Here is a 12,653-nt window from a genome sequence, read left to right as displayed (position 1 = left end):
ATTGTGTTTTGAAGGGCACTTCAAAAACAAAAAACCCAAATCTGACAGGGTCAAGTTTCGGTTCTTAAGCCGGAAGCGAAATGATTCCTATTTGCGGCTCACTCCAACAATGTATGGAGTGATTTCCAAAGGGCGTACAGTACAATACTTGTGTTCTCGCCAAAAGAATTTCATTACCATCCGAGTAGCCAATCCTTTAAAAAAGATGGACAATGGTGAATCTCAAGAAGTTTCTCCACCAATGGAGTTTAGCCACCCCCCTGTGGAAGGGCACGATAGGTGTGAATCAACTCCAGATTTGATGCAAGAAGATCCATCCATAGGTATGGCAGGTCTCGAGTCATCGTGTGAAGCTGCGTCAATACTCCAACCAGTTTCGCCCGTTTCTTCCCCTTTGCAGACTCCCGTTCATCCAAGAACTTCCTCCTCTGAATTATTGTTGGGTTTTGTCTCGTCTTCCCGTTCCAGGTTTAGAAGGAAATATGTCACTCTGCAAAGTAGGTCCAGCATGTTTTATTAACTCTTTGTTTTGCAGGTTAAGCGGCTCTAAAAGAATAGCTTCATGGCCCATCGAGTGCACTTGGTTTCCTAGACGTAAGATGTTTTATGGTCCGACCACCAATGTTCTATCGTGTAATTCTGCTTTCTTTACTTAGTTTAGGTTATAATCATGCTTTTCATTAATAGTACTCTTTGTCAAAAAAAAAAAAAAAAAAAAAAAACCAAAATAAAATCCAATTGTATTCATACTTTTCCCAAATTCCTAATAATACCCCAAAATTTCCTTAATTAGCTGCCAACACACGCAACTTGAATCCCTTTTATACCCCTCTGTAACATATCCTCATCCTTCTTCTCATTTCACATCTCCAAACAAACACACACAAACTTCGAAGAGAGAGAAAGGTAAACAAACAGTCACCCTTCTAGAGAGAGAAACAATGGCGGCAACTGTTTCATCAGTTTGGGCCAAGCCCGGAGCTTGGGCCTTAGACTCCGAAGAACACGAAGATGAGCTCACACAACAGATCATGCCTCAGCCCACTAAGCCTGAACCACCCGCCGCCGATTTCCCATCTTTAGCCGCCGCAGCTGCCGCCAAGCCCAAGAAGAAGAACAAGGCCCAAACCCTTTCTTTGGCTGAGTTTTCCACTTATGGGTCCGCGGCCCCAAAGCCCAAGCCCAAAGCCTTCGCCGTCCCCCAACGGCTAACCCAAGATGAGATGCTCGTTCTTCCCACCGGACCACGTGAGCGAACCGCCGAGGAGCTCGAAAGACCTCGCCTTGGTGGTGGGTTCCGAAACTATGGCGGCGGCGGCGCGAATGATAATTCTAGGGTTAGGGTTTCTGACAGGAGTTCTAGTAGAGATAGGGATATGGGCCCTTCTCGGGCCGACGAAGCGGATGATTGGTCCAAGACGAAGAAGTTTAGTTCTTTCGGTGGTGGTGCGCCGGAGAGGTCTGATAGGAGAGAGAAAGTTGGGTTCTTCAATTCAAGTCGGGCTGATGAGGTTGATAATTGGGCCTCTAATAAGAGTTTTGTTGCTGCCCCTGTTGATGGGCCTAGGAGAGAGAGACGGATGGGGTTCGAGTCGTATTCAAATGGGTCGGATTCGGGTAATTGGTCGAAATCGAAGGAGGAGAGAGGTGGGAGTGTTGGTGGTGGTGGTGTTGAGGCGGATACTTGGGGAAGGAGGGAGAGTATTGGGGCTGGAGGTGGTGGGAGTGGAAGGCCTAGATTGAATTTGCAGCCTAGGACATTACCTGTTGTGATCAATGACAATGTGACTCCGACGGAGGCGGCGAAAGGGGTGAATTCAGGGCTGAGTTTTACTCCTACCGAGGTGAAGGCGAAAGGGGCGAATCCATTCGGGGAGGCCAGGCCTAGGGAGGAGGTGTTGGCGGAGAAAGGGAAGGATTGGAAGGAAATTGATGAGAAATTGGAATCTGTTAAGATTAATGGTGAGAAGAGTGAAGGATTTGGGAGAAGGGGTTTTGGGCTTGGCAGGTCTGATTCTGGGGATGATGTTAAGAGTTGGAGGAAGCCAGAATCAGCTGATGCTGTTACTTCTCCTCCGGGATCAAGGTTTGATCCTGTTCTTTTCTATTTGTGAATGTATAAACGCTCATTGTTTTTATTTTTTCTTGGTTGTTAATGCTTACAGTATTTAATTATGAAAAAAAAATCTTTGGAAGATTGCATTATGGTAGTACATTGTTGCATAATGCTTGAAAATTGCAACCAATATGATCATTTGGGGGATTGGGATTAAGCTGATGAGATATATGTTAGGGCAATTTTGAATCAATAAGTTTATGGGGTTGCAATATCCTTAGCTTGACATTGTATAAGCCACTTTAGTTGCTGATTTGATAATTTGACATGGGTTATGAGTGTAGAAATCATTGGATACTGTTGCAATATCTATTGTTTGGGACTTTGGGCAATCAAAAACTAGGACTTCAATTTGGATGGATCGTTTGTAAATTGTAATAGTTATGGATAGGCTTCATGTGGCATTGGATTTTGCTTAGGCTGCTATTTTTGGTCCTCATAACTTTAATTCTTGGTGTTGGATAATGTTAGGGATCAGAATTTCACGACTATGACATGAAAGTTTCATGATTTGAAGTTATGGAAAGACGATTATAAGTTGTCAAAAGTTACTATGTGGACATGAGGATGAGGATGAGGATGTTGATGCTATCCATTTTTATGTCTGTGAGTTGGGAAGTATTAGTAAATCTATTAATTTAATATTCCTTTTCATGGACAAAACTGAAGTGCACTAGATCCTTTCTGAAGTATTGGCTGTTGAGAACTTGACATGAATGCTTGTGCTGTAATTATGAGTCCTAATATCATAGCTTCTCATTTCAAAATATAAGTGCATTCACAGATTATTCAATTTAGAACTAGTTATTTTCATTCAAGTCTAGTACTCGTTTTTTGTTTCTTTTTGTTTAAAAGAGGTGGGGGTTGCAAGTATGGGATACTGTTTGGCAGTTTGCAACAGATGTGATAGTGCACTAGATCTTAAGATCTATCTTAGAAATTTTGTGGTGGTTTTTCTCTGTAGTTTGAATCCACAGAAAGTGATCTATTTACTCTTTAGTTTATTGGTCTGTCTACATCTGGATAGTCTGTCTGTGTGTTGGCATTGTATTTGAACTCCCTAAACTTGGATTTTTGATGAATCAATGCAGTTTATTTATGTTAATCAGAATATGTATATGCGTAATTTTTATATAAAGTTCAAGGTATTTCTCTTGTAACAGTTCTAATTGCTCTTGTTTTTCTTCTTGTTGGATATTATACAGTGTTGATACAACAGAGAATAATGCCACCACAGCCGAGAGTACTACTGAGAACGCTTCTGAGAGTGTTGAGAAAGTTTCAGAAGAGAACTGAAGACAGTCAATGATGGAATAGCAGAGTGGAGTGTGGGTTTTTGATCGCTTGAGAATCAATTTTTGATAGTCGTCTTAGATAGGTACATTCTTTAGGGCCTGGAAAACCTGAAAGGTCATAGTGTTTGTGCTGTTTTTTGGGTAGCAGGGTGGTCACCTGAACATTAAGTGTTAATGTTTGTTTTTAACTTATAACTACACTTTCGTTGCTTATGCTTTGGAGTATCTGGCTTTGCAAAAAGATTTTTGTGTAATAGTGAGCTATTGATATAAAAGGGATCCAATAACAGCAGCCTCAGCTGCTGTTGTCGTGTTTATTTAGCTGTAATCCTTTGAAATCTTGTGACTGTTTAACTGTGTTTCTGTCGTGGCATTAGAAACTTGGAGTCCGGTATAAAAATTATGCAAATGCTTTGGAATTCTGTACTTAATCTATGATCGTTAAGCTATAGTTTTTTCTCATTCTTGCTACTTCAAATATTGAGTTTTTGGTTCCTAGTTTGTGCCTAAGCAATGCATGATTGAAAATGAATCTAGCAAGCTACTCACTTACTCAGTGTCTCAGTAGATACCCAAAGTAAAACTTGAAGGAGTTTAGTGGGCTTTTGTGCAGGACGTTTTACTCGGCTAAATTAGTGGGTTGCTCCTGAAAATACCGAACTTTGATCCAACACAACACCACAATTAGTACTACTACCTTCAATTTTTTTTAATTGTAACTTTAGCATATTATTTGAGAGAGAAAATATTTTAAAGTTGCAACTAAAAAAAATCGGAGGTAATATATATATATATATTTTTGCAGCCAGATTAACTTAAACTGTTGTCTTATAAAGCATCATTAGTCACGTCGTCTCTTCTTATGGACTATGGAAAGGTACTCCGTAATTGACTATCAAGACTAAATAATATATGATGCCATATCCATAATTGTTCATGAATATAAGCATTCTAAAAAAGGGAAAACACCCTTCAACAACGCATTAGTGACATGAACTTGAAAAAACTTGCAGCTGCCAACTCTGAACTTTCCATTAGTCTGAGTTGGCCAATTCATGAAATCACGAGATATAATGAGCTAGTATTGATTTTAGACCAATGTGAAAGTTCCAATTCTTTGTTCTGGTTTGTCTTCCATTCATATTGGTATAAAGCATGATCTGATTTTTTTTTAAAAAAACTGAAACTCATTCATGAATGCATCCAACAACGGACAACCTGTAACGGCTAACCAATACGCGCACAAAATAGATGATTAGTCCAGATGGTTGTGTAAAGATTATCAGCATATGAGAACTGTTACTCTGTACCCATAAAGTCCTCTCTTTTTTGTGGAACACATTTAATCAGACTCCTTCCTGCTTTCACAGTCGCCCATTTATGCAGCTCTCAACTGTCCACACTTCTCTAAACTGTCGTTCAGCTATTTCCGCTCTTTTTATTTTATTTACCAAGTACGGAGTATTTATTAGTGACCATTTTGTTATGACGTAGTTTTCCTATTTATTAATGACTAGCTTAGGTATATACTTTCTCCGTTTTCATTTATTTGCAACACTTTCCTAAAAAGGAAAGTTACTTTAGGGAAAACTATACCATATCCCTTATTTAAAGCACATGACCCACTAAATTACACTCCTAACAACCACTCATCCTATTTTAAAGTTTATTATATCATGTAAACCTCGCTTTTCTTAATTACCACACTAAAGGGTTGTTGCATCTAAAAGAAAACGGAGGAAGTAAGTATCTAACAATCCTAACATGCATTTCTTTAAACATTACTATTAATTCATATTTCCCAAGCAAAATTATTCTATGATCAGCTTTTGTTTCTTTATACTTTGAATTCTAGAAAAGTTGGTGCTACGTTCAATTTTATTAAGTAAACCGAGTCAAGATATTTGAGTTTCATAAATTTGATGCATTGATGATATTTGATAAGCATTATTATTACGTCGGTGATGACAAGTAGTTCGATCCCCATTAAAATTTAATGCATATTTCTTTCAACTACAAAGATGGATATTGTTGCTATACTTTGAAGCATGACGACTTAGAAAATCATGTACAGTAAAATATTTAATAGAGTTCTTACACTTCATTTGATGGGTGTCCTCAACTTGATATATATGGAGTACCATTATTAATCAATTAGGAAAACCCTAAACATAATATTAAGAATTACACAATGGTAACTTAGCTTGAATCCAATTGGCTTAAGATAACTACGTACTTTGTACAACTTTATGCAAGTACAATATACAATAACTTTTGATACTATCCAACCTTTATATGCTTATGAACGAACAAATCCAACCTTCATATCCTTAGGAGTTAGGCGTACTCTTGAAAATATATAAATACGAAGTACTTCATATGTGTGTACTGTATGTGTACATGTCTATATATATGACCAAACTTAGGGTATATACTTATAACTTATAGCATCCAAAATTAGCTGTGATTGATTTAATTGACAGTAAAAGAAACATTTGCCAAAAAAACAACATACTACGTACAAATGTAGACTTTTACCATAAGCTAGCCAAATCCAAATGTGAAAGCAGCTAGCTTAGCACCGTTGTATAAATGATAGCTAGCATAGACTAAACTGTAAAATATAAACGTTTGTAGTAACCATTAATTTCAAACAGATCATAAATGTAGACAGTTGAAGGTTGGTGATGCAACTTATTACTAGTGTTATTTATTACTTCATGTGATTTTACTCATATAAAATCATCACTTGATCTCATTCCAACTTCACACTAAATTTCCTCCTAACTTTTTTTCCCTTTTAAATTCATTTTAAGGTTCCATCAAATTATATTCAATTTTCAGGTTGAATTTTATTGATTCATCAATGAACAAGTTATACTTTTTGTTGGTTTTTTCTGTCTTTTTTGCTGTAGTAGATATTCATGGAGTTGAAGGTGGAGCAATAATAACTGGTACTGTTTTCTGTGACCAATGTAAAGATGGCCATGTGTCCATATTTGATTATCCTCTATCCGGTATGTTTCTTCAACTCTTCAATATGTTAGTTTAATTTTTCCCAGATTAAGAATTACGTTGATAGTGTACTTTGAACTATCTGGTTATTATAACGTGACAACTAAATGTGAACAAACGAAGAAATTTTATAAAGTAGCTAAGAATATTACTTTAACATTGTTTAGTAGATTAATATTGTGGTTCTTAATAGGCCAACAATATTTTACTAGTATTGGTTACATGGAAATTGATGTGGGTGCTGCATCCTTTTTCAAGTGTTTGCTAACCAATAAAGCCATTGTTGCTCATTTGGACCCTAAAAAAATATTCATTATCTACTTTCCAAAAATTACATTTTTTTTTTTCCAAAATGTCTTGGAGGTATGCAGTTTCAAAGCATTAAAATAGATGTTTTCTGTATTCCCATTCCAAAGGAAATACTTATAATAAATGACTTTTTTGTTATTGTTGAAAAAGAAAACCATTTTCATCCTTGTTCTTTATTCGTGTAGTCATTGTTTTGATCAATGTCAAATAACTTTGTCCTTGCTTTATTTAACTATTAAATCAGTTGTTCAAAGAAGGCAAAAAATCACTTTTGATAATCAACATAAAATCGGTAAAATTCTATTATTAAAAAAAAAAAAAAAAAAAAAGGTTTGTTCATCAAAAAATCAATTTTAAATTTCCAAATGAAGAAAGTTTATAACAATAAAACTAGTCTTAATCGGTAAAAATTAGTGACTACGTACGACAAAAATAGAACTTTGTAGGACTGTCTTGACTCTTGAGCCAACAAAAAAAAAATGTTACTCCGTATAAGCACAACCTAGTACAAGTACAAAACTTAAAAGCAATTTTTATTAGGTAGATAAATACGAAGTATTCCGTATTAATGTATGAACCTACTACCACCGTTAACTATTATGTGCAAAAAAGGGGTATTATTTGTGAGACATAAAATATTCCTTTGTTGCACATAATAATTAACGGATGTAGTATTATATTTACATTTAATAAATACTTGATTTAAATTGAGGGATCTAATTCAGTGAAAAATTTGAATGTATTTGCAGATACGAATGTGGCAATGGTATGTACAGGGAGTAATGGGCAGACAGTAGTTGGACAAGAGACCACAAACATGATGGGCAGCTATACCATAAGTTTTGGGGGTTCACCTGATTTAAGCAGCTGTTTTGTTCAGATCACTCCTAAAAATGGGCCTGACCCAAATAATAGATGTGGGGCTTCTATAGGCCCACCCAAATCTTTAAGGCTAATGTTTAGCATGTTTGATATGAAAATGTATTCTGTTGATCCCTTGATTTCTCAACCTGCTCAACCTCTGTCTTATTGTTCTACTTCTTCACCCTCATCATCACCTCCTAATACTACTCCTATCTCTTTACCACCACCTACGACTTCGATTCCTCCACCCATCACCCCGGTCACTCCCTCGGTCCCTCCTAAAGCTCCTACGACTCCCGGCTTTAAGCTCCCTCCTATGTTTCACATGCCATCATCGCCTTTCACACAAAATTCGGCGTGCTCCAATGAGTAAGTAAAGTTGTGTTTTTTTGGTGTTAAATTATTTTTTAAGGTAGATTAACTCATTAAATCACCTCACTTATAGGTCATCTAACTTCATACCGTTTCCTTAAAAAGGCTTATCTAATCACATGCTCTTTTAAAGTACTATTTGTGTCACTCTCTCAATGGAATTTCACTTTCATATCTTAAATTCTTATAGTCTAGTGCATGAAAATGTCAACTATTTTGGAACAATTAGGTGATGGAATAATTAAAAGCTAGGTAACTTTATTTTAAGGGAATGTAAAAATTAGAATGCCTATGAGATTTTTTAAAACAAAATTCATGGGACTATTATGAAAATTTTGTAGCATGTTCAATTCATTGTCACATTTTGTAAGTAGTAATTATTTTGATAGTTTCCTTTGACATTAACTCCCGTAAAAGCTTTTTGCTATTTAGGAAATACTAGACGTTGGACCACGACTTGTTTTAAACCCACTAAATAGATTATTAAGGCCGAATAAATATGGGAGTACATATCACAACTTAGTACCATAAAATCTTAAACCCTTTTCGTACTTTCATGTAAACTACTTCATTCATCCATTAAAAAAAAAAAAAAAAAAGTACCTACAACATTTTTTTGTAGTATGAGTAACATATAAATTATACAAGTATAAAATATAATTTAGCATAAGCAAAATAAAGTACAAAGGATACAACTATAAGAAGAAAAAAAATGTTATTTCATATTTGACAACTAAATAAAACGTAACAATTACTTGCAAAAAGAGAAAGTTCACAGTATTTTATGGTACTAAGTTAAAATTCGTACGTGAAATAAAAACTAATCAAATGTGATGAATGGAGCAGATATTGGATGAAGCCAGAATACAAATGCTACTGGAAATTAGTGAACCCTGAAATGCCAGTGGCTCTAGTATTCGGACCCTTAGCAGCCCAAAAATATGGAAATGACTTAACATTGTGGTCAGGACTTAAAGGCAAAGGTGACCCTTACAAGACCCTCTTAAGGGAAACTGTCACTGCACTTCTCAACTCCTACAACAGCTTCCATTTCCCTTACAACGCGATTCAAGTGCTCCATAACTTCAACACCGCGATGACTGGCTCTACTCGTAGTGTTCTTCTCACTGCCTTGAGGTTCAAGAGGGCTAATTCTGGTTATGGTCGTGTTCCTTGCAAATTTCAAGCTTGCAAATAATTTACTAGCCTAGCTATTAATCCGTATTTATGTATAAGTTTTAATATATTACGAATTTATATAATAGATTATATATCATGTAGAGATTTATTTTGGAAGGTACGTATACAATCAGTTGTTAGTTGGTTGTATACTTGTATGTGCATGATTATATGGTACGGAGCTGATACTAATTTAAGATATATAGTATGCTTTGTTTTGAATTGACGTAATTTATTGTTTTACTTCTTCTCAACAATGTTGTGAATCATATTGTTACTCCCCAAACAGCAAATTTCTATCAAGATATATATACAATACAAGTATATAACACAACACATTGGCTGGCTAGCTACTCCATTACTCGTGCCCTTCAAAGTGTAACACATGTTAGTCATCATTATTTTCAAATTAATTTAATGTTCAAAGACTTGAAAAAAAGTTGATGAATTGCCTACGATTGTAAGTTTAGTCAGCACCTCCAACTCCCAAATTAAAATAAATCAAGTTTACATTATATTGTATATCAAGATCAAGTATTATAGATAAATGTATAATATATTTTAAGGTAAGATCGAAGAAGATGGCTCACTTGAGATGGAAGATAAGGGAATCTCTCAAGTGAGTTCCATAAACTTTGATCCTAGACCTTAGTTTAGCTTAGGGATACAAGGTGGGAAGCGATGCTACTAATTTACCACCTCAACCTCACTTAATATAAAAAGAAATACGTACCGAAATATTTACATAATAATCTAGCTGATAATTTACATTTGTATTCCAGAATATAGCTATAGATTAATATGGATAATTAAGGTATATGGACCCAGTTTAACAATATACTAACCAGTAAATTAAATGTGGGCCAGTTCCAGATAATAAGAATTATTACATAATGAAGCCAATTTGAACACGAGGTATAAAATCAAAGATACAAGTATAATAAAATAATAGAATCTTTGAATAGAGCGTAGCATAGTTGAGATGAGTTAGACATGATTACAGATTAGAGAGGAAAGAAAAAGGAAGAAGATACATACCCTACGTGTTTGAATAGGAAGGTTGTACTTGTACTTTAATAAGGCTTACATACGTAGCTGGTATAATTATTGTCGGTCGTACATACTCATTATATATCGTATGTATGAATCTTATGACTCGTATCAGCCGAATGAAGAATATTGTGTTACATTTTTTTGTTATAAACTAATATACCTGTATAGTATGTACACCCTCTTTATTCCCACGCATTTGTTATTTACACGCTTCTCATTTCCATCTTCAACAGCACCGATGATGTGATGAAGCTAGATAATTAATATCATGGACTGAAGAATGAGTCATAAACATCGAGAGCTCTTACGCCGTGTCATTATATCATACTCTCTCTGTCTCAAAATGTTAAGTTTGTGATAGCTCTTTACTATATTATTATGTAATTGAAAACACTGCTAGCATATAATTTAGAATTTTTCCCGTCAAAAAAGTAAATAAATAAATAAATTAAAAAAAAATCTAGAATCTTGGTTTTATTATACGTGGCCAAGCATATGTATATATATGCTACCCTACCTTGATTAAACACTTGTTACTGAAACACAATAATTATTGTATACAATGTGGTGTTTATCATTAGTCTTAAAGGTTGCATTTGTTGAAACATAATCAATAGTAAATCATCAACCTCTTGCAATTTATTAAATGCTTAGTTTCATACTATTATACAATTAATTTTCTAATATTATAGGGAGAATGATCATGCTTATTACTGTGTTTGCATCCATACATCCTTATTACAAATTTCAAATTTAAATAACTATCATTCAAACCTTTTTTTTTTTTTTTTTATTTGTTGATAGAGAAAGACAGAAAAAGTTACAATTGAGCTCAAGGCAATGATGTTGATAGCCAGTTACTCTTCTTTTTATTGACAGAAAATATGTTGTAAATAAATCTTTAATCTTTACCAAGCTGGTCAACCAATAATCTCAACGGGATAGTAAAACTTACTAAAAGCCTGATTGATTCAATGATTTGGTATATGTTTATTTCAAAGCAATCTTTTGTTGATATGAGTGACTCCTTTGCTTATTTCAAGGCATGTAAAAGTCATTATTAGCACTCTTTACCTGATGAGCTCATCTCTTCAAAAATCAATTTGTTTTTCTATAATTTTTATTTTTCTCAAAAAAATAAAATAAAAATGATTTTGTGGATTTATTAAAATTACATATAAGCATACTATTTACACCCTTAATCAAAAGTTATTCTCTCTTAGATTAAGAATATGTATAAGTCTTGTGATATAGTTTTCCCTCCTTTTATTTTACTCTATATATTAATTTATAGGTTAGGTGACGACATTTGAATATAATCTTATTGTCGTCTTTTAACATAACAAAACCTAAAACTCATTATTCCGTAATAGGGAAGCCTCTTGCTTGCCATGTTGCGCCTCTACCAATTATGTTCATGTCATGTTGCATGCTAATTGCCACCAATAAATCAAACCAGCTTATAAATCACTATACAAGTCTATAACCTAGTACACTTATAGGTGCCACCACAACCGCCATAGCAACAAGTAACAAGATCAAGCGTTCAAGCACTTTCATTTCTACCATGAAAAAAAAATATATAAAGAGAACACTTTAGCTAAGAACAACAAACCTAGGGCAGAGAGATTGAGATCAAATCTTCTCTAAAGAAAGCTGCACTTCTCAAACAAGACAACATACCACAACCCTAGATTTATCAACAAATATTTTAATTAATATCAAAGATAATGTGATCACCAAATAAAATAAACATTTTTATCAACTTCTTTGCCACTCTATCATAACATAACATAGTTCATTAAACTTTGATATTATTATAAAATGTACGTACCATATGTTTGTGATTTACTATAAGGTGATCAATCTGATCATCATATTAGAATATAGTTAATTAAATTAATTAATAAAGATTATCCTAGAATTGCGTGAAATACTGTAGAGAATAGGACGGTTGAGTGGGGCACACAAAATGACTTTTAAAGGGGCCCACATGATTGATGTTAGTATTAGAGCAGACAAAAGCAGGGAACCTTCTTTTATCCTTCCTGTGGGTTTTCACACCCAATACTACCCCTCTCTATTTCTTTCTCTCTCTAAAATTAGAATCTAAAAAAGCCAAAGTAATAAACTTGGGCTGGCATATCATGCTAGTTATTTAGCTTAGCTTAACTCTAATTTTGGCCTTAAAAGTATGTATTATTTACTTAATTAAATATTACTCAACCTTAGCTAGTTAATCTTAATCCTTACACAATTATATTCACATTTATCATTTGGTAATATTATTAATTTTTGCCATGCCATGCTCCCCTAACCCCACAACATGAAAGAATTAACTTTATCCTTTAATGAAGATTATTAAATTGTTTAAGAGATCTAATAAGGCCTATATAACTCCTTTTAATTTTTTTTTTTTAAATATTTTATTATTATTACTCATCTTAAAA

The 12,653-nt window shown here is 34.3% G+C and overlaps 2 protein-coding genes across 2 annotated transcripts; both read left to right on the top strand.

The window, feature by feature from the left end:
* Nucleotides 1–776: 776 nt before the first annotated feature.
* Nucleotides 777–3,830, top strand: LOC110739639 (eukaryotic translation initiation factor 4B3). Its single transcript, XM_021920090.1, has 2 exons — nt 777–2,086; nt 3,322–3,830. Exons 1-2 carry the CDS (start codon nt 942–944, stop codon nt 3,410–3,412), a joined length of 1,236 nt encoding a protein of 411 aa, XP_021775782.1. The 5' UTR covers nt 777–941; the 3' UTR covers nt 3,413–3,830.
* Nucleotides 3,831–6,167: 2,337 nt separating this feature from the next.
* Nucleotides 6,168–9,374, top strand: LOC110739633. Its single transcript, XM_021920083.1, has 3 exons — nt 6,168–6,428; nt 7,485–7,968; nt 8,818–9,374. The coding sequence occupies exons 1-3, from the start codon at nt 6,278–6,280 to the stop codon at nt 9,167–9,169; spliced, it is 987 nt and encodes a 328-aa protein (XP_021775775.1). The 5' UTR covers nt 6,168–6,277; the 3' UTR covers nt 9,170–9,374.
* The last annotated feature ends 3,279 nt before the right edge of the window (nt 9,375–12,653 follow it).

The sequence above is a fragment of the Chenopodium quinoa genome, unplaced genomic scaffold, assembly GCF_001683475.1.
Source record: "Chenopodium quinoa cultivar QQ74 unplaced genomic scaffold, ASM168347v1, whole genome shotgun sequence".
In the NCBI taxonomy this organism is placed as follows: domain Eukaryota; kingdom Viridiplantae; phylum Streptophyta; class Magnoliopsida; order Caryophyllales; family Amaranthaceae; genus Chenopodium; species Chenopodium quinoa.
Note: the sequence above shows the minus strand (reverse complement) of the source record. Positions and strands in the feature narration are given on the sequence as shown.